Source organism: Netta rufina (genome assembly GCF_964035555.1).
Source record: "Netta rufina genome assembly, chromosome: 1".
NCBI classification, from domain to species: Eukaryota; Metazoa; Chordata; class Aves; order Anseriformes; family Anatidae; genus Netta; species Netta rufina.
In genome coordinates, this window is record NC_140123.1 from 164,667,696 (window position 1) to 164,676,011 (window position 8,316).

Below are 8,316 nucleotides of genomic sequence, written 5' to 3' on the forward strand. Positions count from 1 at the left end.
CCCCACAACACCCAGCTCTTTCTGTTTTGCTGCAGAAATGCTCCCACAGAAGCTGGTTCTGCCTTTGGTCTTTCAAAACCCCTGCCTGGGAAGAGAGGGACTGTGCAGGTGGGCTGCAAGGCTGTGGCCACCACCATCGCCAAGGGCCGGAGTTGCTGCAGGCATTGCTGCAGCTGGCGAGGGATTCGGCACATTCCCCCCTCCAAATTTTGGCAGTAGCGGTGCTGAAATTTGGGCTGAGAAAACACCAGCAGCAAGTTGGAGCAACATTTGTGGGAGGATATAGAAAGTGGGGACATAGAGCAGGCATCCTGTGGGAGTGGGAGTACAGGAGGAGGAAGGAGGCTTGTTGTCAGGAGGTGGGAGAGTAAAGGTGTGCATCCGATCCCTCTGTCTGGCAGGTGAGATAAGCCCTGTGAGAGGTGGGGACATGGGCTGTGACAAGCAGATGTGATCAGGAGAGCCCCTAGAGCAGACCGCTTCTGCTGGAGAAGATCTACTTCATGCGCAGTTTCCTAAAACAAGGTTTCGCTGCCCTACTCATTAGGAATTTCAGAAATAATAAGTTTCATATTTCAGAGTTCAGTCATTTTTGGATTTCACCCGGGCGATAACCATGTGAGAAATTTGTACCCTGTGAAAAATGTGCATTTCAGACACCAGTAGGATACAGCTGTCTTTGCCCTTGTTTACTTGATTTCTCCTCTACTTCATGCTCAGCATGGGGGATTTTAGAGTTATTAAACTTTTTCCCAGTTGCCTGGGGTCACAAGTCCTTTACACCCTATGAGCAGCCATGTATCTGACAACAGCCCTCTCAGCTTTCAGTGCTTACCTTTCCATCTTTTGCAGAAGCCCTTTTTCTTGTCACCAGGCACATCTTCCAAAGGTAATTCCCAAGTTATGAGACAGTCACTGAGTGTTAAGCCACCTACATTTCCAGCAGTCAAAAAGCTTCAGACAACTGAGGTGCCTCCTTTCCCAGCACATGAGACACCATCCCAGCCATGGGTTGTGTCTTCCTTGGCTACTCCTATGGGAGGGACAAGCTCCTGCCTTCTGCTGTGACCAGGTAGACAGGCTCTTAGTGTTTTGCAAGGAAACAAGAGTGAATGCTTAAAGTTCAGGATGAAGCCCCCCAAAACACTATGTTTTCATGCATGGATTATGAACTCATCTTACTCCTTAGATACTGCTCACCCCTGCAGGTGCCTGAGAGGATGGTCCTCACCCATTTGCAGAAGCTTTGCAGATAAGCCGTTTCCTGCACTTTGGGGAATGCACAACATTACACATGCCTGAAAAGAAGGACCCTAGCTGCTTAAGACACACCTTTAATGAAATGTGGGAGTCATATGACCAGAAAGACAATCTTTGAGAGGCATACACAAGGGTGAATGGAGCCTGGTGGTCTGCTCCTAACAGCAAGTCAATATTATCCAAAAAGAGAGAATCAGATGAGTGAGGACCAGAGCAGAGGCACCCACCTCCCAGGTGCCTGACTGGCTCACTCCAGCTATCTCTACAGGCCTGTGATGTTTTTAAAGCTAATTTTTCAAGGAAATAACAGCTAAATGTAAGAATTTTTGCTATGGTCATTGCTGTCTGTATTTGCCACAGCTCTATACGTAAGCCTTGCATTTGTGGAAGGGATTTCAGATATATACTTTTTATATACCTTCACCATGTTCAGCAGAGACATTTCCCCCTCTGCTTTTCAACATACTCAGATAGCAAGATTCAGAATTGTACTATAAGCTCAACTGGAAGATGCTCCAAAAGAACAGTTGTAGAAAGAAATACTCTTGAAATTCAATAATACTGTTTGTCTATTTCCTCAAAACATTATGAAGTGGAAAGGAAAACAAACAAACAATATTTTCCCATGCTAAAACAAACAAACAAACAAAAACAATGCATGACCACAGATTGCATATATGGTTAGTTAAAAGGTGGAAATGAGGGGAGTAGGGCAGGTTTTCTTGCTGGAGCAGTGGTGCGTTTGCTAATGAGGTCTTTGCACTGAACCATACCCAGGTATAATTGAAGCTATAATCATTGTTTGCTTACCATTAATTACAGAGTTATTCATTTTTTAATTTAATAAATTGTGTGAAATCAAACAATTAAAGCCAAGAGGCTGGATTCAGACTTGATTAAATCCACATTTTGTCTCCCTGTAATGTATGACAGGCACACCAGCTTGAGCTTTTGCTGGGTACCGGAGTCTCTGCTAGGTGGTTGAGTCCCAGTGCAAGCAGTAGAATTTGGCACTATTAAAAAAAAAATAAAAAAATCAGAGCTTGAGATTTTAGTGCTTCTTTTCTGTTTTTACCTTTTGCTCAGCATACATTTTGTATGGATTTTTAAAGCAGAAAATAATATCAGCTAAAAAGTTTACACTAATAGAGGAAGGTCAGAGAAATAAAGAGAAAAACTGCACAGTTATTCTCTGCTGCTGCTCCAGTTTTGAAGGCCTCTTGGAGAGTCTAAGGGAGTCTATGATTCAGATGCACTTGATTTAATGCAGACATTGAGCTACCTTTGTGATCTCTCACTGGGCTTGCTGACCCTCGTATATCATGCCCGCTATCACCTTCTTCAAGCATAGCTCAGCAATGCCTTTGGCATCATAGCCACTAACATCTTCCAGCAGATTGCCAGGCAGTCCATAAATGTTACTAATGCTCAAAACACATCCAGCCTCCAGCACTAGATGGTCCTGGTCAGCTGGCCCAGGCAGCAGAAAGCAAAAGACCTTTCAGAAAGTATCTGGACTCTTTGGTATAGTGGGTTTGGCATGAGATCCATGAGCATCTGGGATGTGTAAGCTCCTGGAGTAAGGAAAGTGGGACACCAGCAGACTGAAGGGAAAACTTATCACGCTGTATCTGGGAAGGGGAATAATTCCTGCAGTCCTGTCCTGTCCTGGTAGATGGATGTCTCTCCTGGACTGAATGGTGAGAAGACTGTGAAGTGAGGGAGGGAAAAGAAGGCCACTACTGAAACCTAAACTAATACCCAAGGGAAAACTCAGATCACAAGAAAAACAGCTCTGAAGTCCTTGTTTTACTTGTCCATTTTTTTCACTCATCCAGTTGGCTGCAGGAGGAGCCTAGCACGTGCCCGGATGCATTGCTCGACCCCTCCACGGCTGGGGGTGAGCTCTTCCATTCCTCACACAAGGTGCAATTAGCCAGCAGGATCCCAGCCCAAGCTCCATCTGGCCATGCTCATTAGGGCTCTGGTTGCCAGGAAGGCAGTTGTGGCCAGCTGTAAGGCTGATACCCCAGGCAGAGCCTGCCAAAGGTCAGCAGTCATCAGCTGGCCAGCTGCAGGTCCTCCTGGGGCACACCAAGGTCCAGCTGAAAGGAGTAAGGAGAAGTGATGAGCGAGCCAGGGGCTCTGTAAAGGAGGAGAAAGGGAGGGAGCAGGCCTGGGGTGGGAAGAGCAGAGCTGCCTGCTGCTGTGAGTTCAGGGTATTCCTGGAAAATATGCAGTTCCATAAAAATATGCATTTTAACAAATATTATAAATTAAGATCCTTTCATCCTTTTCCTTAATTACTAAAAGTTAATCACTTTCAAGCCTCATCACAGAAGGAGAAGATTTGATCTTTTCTTTCAAAAATACAAGCATAGAGCAAGCAGGATTTTTCCCACTTGGAGACAAGCATGAAATGCATAAACTCAAGTGATCTGCATTTTAAAAAGATGCAAGTGACTAAAAACATCGTGATGACACTTGTTTTTCAACCTTTGCTATAAGAAGCTCTGCAAGAGCTCATTACAGAACAGACAGACGCACAGAATGGATTCTCACAAATACACCGACACATGCCTCAGATGGAAAAACATTCCTAGAAAAACAAATGTTTATATCAGGTAGAAAAGATTTCCAGAAATAGGCACACAGCTACACAATCAGCAGCTAGAAATTCTGGGAGGCATGCACAAGCACTTCTGACACCCAGTGATTCACACACTCATAACACATAAGGTATAAAAAGCACAAGCAGATTATCAGCCATCTACGCACAAGTAACACATGGACATCACACAGAAAACAAAACAAAAACAAACAAACAAAACCAGTAACAACAACAAAAATCTTCCAGAAACATGCAAGCACACTAAAGAGAGGGAAGAGGGCCTGAATACACAGGCCCTGCAAGCCAGGGTTTCCTAACACTAAGCATAAAGCTCAGTTTTACATCTTTTCTGATGTTAGAAAAGTAATATATGATGATTTGATTTGTTGGATATCTGTAATTTCATATGAGGAGATCTTCACATGAAGTGGATTCACACTCAGTGCTCCTTACATCTCTCACTCCCTTGAGCCAAAATTTTCCTGAGTTATATTTAGGAGATCTTTGCTAGGTTCCTGTAGTAGCTTTGTAGTGTACAGCAGGCCTTTTGATCTGAGATTACAATAAGTATTTCTCTGAAGACCTCTGCTTGGTTTCTTAATGAAAGATACAAGAAACTCATCACCAAATATAAACCCAGCTGCCTCCTTCAGTCAGAATATAATCCAAGAAAACATGACTTTCAGAGGTAAAGTTAAAATATAACATTAATTTTATTTAAAAAAATATGCACAGAATTATGCCTTTCATTGCAGTAAGTGACAGACAGAAAACTTCTAACTTCTGTGTTACATTAACCCAAGGCCATGAGGCATCACTCCACCTGCCTGCCTGTGGGTGAGGTTGCTGCATGCCTTCCCCAAGGCTGCAACACTCAGCTGGCAGCAGGAGCTGGGAGAGATGGAGCTTAGATTCTCGAGACCATCATCTTCTTAAGTATTTGTGGGGACAGCCTTCCTTCCTTAAGTGAGCCTGATTCACATAGAACATTAATCTTTCTTTTCATTTGCACTTGTAATTATTATTGACCACACAAAATTTGACCACAACAGCCTATCTCCCAAGACAGCAGCCTTTTACACCTTGTTTTTCCCAATCCACAGGCCAAAGGTGTTTTCACAGTGCTAACTTCCACTCCTTCCCAGGATTACCACATGGTTAGGTTCATAGGAGCTTTGTTTATAGATGTCCTATAACCAAAAGGCGATCTTCTTGCTGTGTGTAACAATGTCTGAGATCGTAATCGAGTCTGGTGGGGCTGGGGAGGCTATGGACAAACATCTCACACGCTGGATACTTCTGCTCACTCTCTTAAAAGCCAGTTCTCAGAAGTATTGACCTTTTTGCAACTCTCAAAATGTCTGCCAGCCAAAGAGAGGTGTACATTACCAACATGTGATTTGCTGGTGTTGCTCTGCATGCTTCACAGGAGATTGCTTGCCAAGGTCAGCACTGCGCAGAATGAAATGCAGAAAGTTCCCCACTTGGCTCATTTTAAACCATCATTTAAAATGCTCTGCACTGTATCCTAGCTGCAAGATGAGTCCCTGAGATAGGATTTTGCTTGAAAGGAGCAAGCACTGCACCAATGCAGCAATGCGTGAGAGATTGTGAATAAAACCAGTGACGCTCAAGGTCTTGTGTAAGGATTTCTATGAACAGAGGGCTTGGGATGTTACCACCCATAACCAAGAAAGACTGCATGAGAGTTAGGCACTTGTGTACTCCTGATAACCAGTGTGCTAACGCCTTGTTTGTGCCTCTGCATAGCCTAAGTCCAGGGCTGTCAAACCACTTTCCCTGCTTGATGACTATTTGGGACCTACCCACACAGGCCGGAAGCCTATTCTGGAAAGAGCTCTTCCTGAATTACGCTGCAGGAAAGGAAACACCTACCTCGAGGTGACATAGCACAGGCAAAAGGCCTTTCTGGGGGGAGCCGTGCTGGAGGGGCCCTGGCCAGCAGCCCAGCCACTTCAGTGGGGCAGGCAGGTGCCACCTCGCCTCCTGCAGCCTGCCAGGGGTGTGCTGTGAGGACAGGGCCATCCCAAGCTGCGCTCCCCTCACCCGTATTTTGCAGACGCTGCCAAAGAGCAGGCAGGTGACAACTCTCGGTGACGTGGCTGAGCTGCGCTGGCTTCAAGTGGAAGGTTTATCAGAGGTGAATTACTGCTTCCAGGCCCCTTGGCCACCCATTGATAGCAGCATAAACACAAATGGCAAACACGCAAGTGTACGTCCCTTCCCCCTCAGAGTATTTATCGGAGAAGACATTTCTGGATGCACCGAAGGAGTCTGTTTCTCCCTCCCATCCCTGGCTGTTTTGTGGGAGTTACAAAAGTTTTTGATTTCAGATGTAAAAAGTGTAAAAGTTTGGATTTTTTTTTGTGGTAGAAATAGTTAGCCATAGTGTCTGGAAGGAAGTGTTTGTTAACCTGAAACTCACAAATACTTGACCTGGTTGTTTCTAGATCCACACAACTGCAAATACTAAGTCATGAGTTTTCATCTTGCACAATGAGACCAAGAGGCGTTAGGAACAAATACTTCTACATTGCTTTCTGAATATTGTGAAATGTACTTTGCGGGTTGTGAAAGAGATACAAGTGTTCTTACCAAATCTACTAAATTTGTCTCTGAAAGAGCACCGAGAGTGACTGGGATCAAAATTCCCCTACAGGGTATCAGACCTGGATCGTGCAGTTCTTTTGCAGAGCGGAGTGACCGGGCAATATTAGGGCCAAATCTTGACGTACTTATTTGGTCTTTGTGTTCATGAAAAGAAACGAGGGCTTTGCAAGAAATAGTAATAGTAGTAGTAGAAATAGTAGTAGTAGGGGTGGTTGTAGTAGTAGTAGTAGTAGTAATAATGATAATAATACAGATGATGACTAGGAAATGTTATTTTCACTCCCACAGGAGACAAAGGAAAGTGCCCGCAGCTGGAGGGGAGCGGGGGCAGATCTGGGCCACCCCGCACAGCCCCCGCAGCCCGGCAGGATGCGGCCCCGTCCCCGCGCAGGCTGCGGGCCCCCCGCCGCCCCCCGTAACGCCGGGGGATGCGTTCAAAGAAGCACCAGGCGAGCCGGCCGTGTTGTAGCACGCTTTATTTGCAGCGGGGTTTGCAGGATAGCGCTGGCGTCCCTCATAGCGCCTGGTAGGTCCGTCGGGGCGGCGGCGTCCCGGGCGTCCCGGGCCCCGAGTCGATGCTGGCGCCCGGCGAGAGGGAGCCGGGGTGTCGGAGGGGCTCCCCCCCCGGGGAGAGGCGGTCCACGATGCTGGAGAGGCAGTCCAGGCTGGACAGGGTGCTGCTGGGCTCCGCGCCGTACCCTGTGGCGGGGGCGAGGCGAGGGGCCCGTTACCGGAGCCCCCCGCTCCGCGACCCCGGCCCGACAGGGCCCCCGGTCCGCCCCTGCCCGCTGCCCCCCCGCCCGCCGCTGCCGGCCTTACCGTGGGGCATCTCGGAGCAGTAACCGGCCTCGAAGCTGCTGCCTCTCGCCGGCCACACCGGGCTGCCGCAGTCAGCCTGCAAGACAGCGAGGGGCGAGTGCCGGCCCCGCCGCGCTCCCCCCGGCCGCCCCCCGTCCCCAAACCCCATGCACGGCCCCCTGGCTGCAGTGAGCGGGGAGGGGGGACACACAGGACAGCCCCAGGGGCTTGGGGAGCTGGCGGGGCGGTGGCCCCCACTCTGGCCCGACGGCCCCCGGGCACACTCGGCGCTAGCTCCGAGGAAAGGGCCTGTTTTAACTCAAAGCAGCCACCTTTTCCTGACGTCCTGCTGCCGAGGGGGCCCTGCCTGCGGCCCCAAGCTCCTGCCCCTCTCTTACCATGCCGTCGGAGCAGCTGGAGGTGGGGCTGGTCGGCTCGGAGCAGCTCTGTCCCGGCAGGTGATAGTAGTTTTCTACCTGCTCCCTCAAGAGCTCCTGGAGGCTCTCGATGTATCTGATGGCGTTCCTCAGGATCTCTACTTTGGGGAGTCTTTGGTTGGGGTTGGCCGTGGTGCACCTCTTCAGGGTCTCAAACGCCTGGTTCACTTTCTTCAGCCTCCTCCTCTCCCTCATGGTGGCCGCCTTCCGCCGGTCCATCGTGGTGGACTTTCTCTTGCAGGCTTTGCAAGCCCACATCAGGCAGTGGCCGGCCTGGTGGTGGCCGCTGGGGGCTCGGACGTGCTCCTCTTCCTCGGAGCAGGCGGGCTCGGCGGGCTGGTGGGCGCCGAAGGGAGGCAGGTCCCTGGGCTCGAAGTCCTCGGGGAACTCGCCCTCCGGAGAGGAGAGGCAGGAGCTGTCGTAGAAGAGCTCGGACGGGGAGAACTGGCAGCTGTCCATCACCTCCATCCCTGCAGCCCGGGGCGGCAGCCACCGAGCTCGGGCAAGCGAGCTGGCCGGGGAGGTTTCCTGCCTAATTAGCGACCTAAGCCGAAGTGTCCTTTCCCCGATGCGGGGGGC

At 49.2% G+C, this 8,316-nt stretch overlaps 1 protein-coding gene across 1 annotated transcript; it reads right to left on the bottom strand.

Annotated features, from left to right (window-relative positions):
• Positions 1–6,930: 6,930 nt before the first annotated feature.
• On the bottom strand, positions 6,931–8,316 carry MYF5 (myogenic factor 5). Its single transcript, XM_084306260.1, has 3 exons — positions 7,699–8,316; positions 7,322–7,397; positions 6,931–7,201 (listed from the first exon to the last, which is right to left on the bottom strand). Exons 1-3 carry the CDS (start codon positions 8,203–8,205, stop codon positions 7,017–7,019), a joined length of 768 nt encoding a protein of 255 aa, XP_084162386.1. The 5' UTR covers positions 8,206–8,316; the 3' UTR covers positions 6,931–7,016.

Bases quoted from the DNA above. Each gene is read 5' to 3' on its own strand.
- MYF5 (XM_084306260.1), bottom strand. From the start codon at position 8,205: ATGGAGGTGATGGACAGCTGCCAGTTCTCCCCGTCCGAGCTCTTCTAC. The intron at 7,398-7,698 runs GTAAGAGAGGGG...GCTGTCTTGCAG, and splicing joins CCAGCTGCTCCGACGGCATG to GCTGACTGCGGCAGCCCGGT. The intron at 7,202-7,321 runs GTAAGGCCGGCA...CCCCCGCCACAG, and splicing joins CTGCTCCGAGATGCCCCACG to GGTACGGCGCGGAGCCCAGC.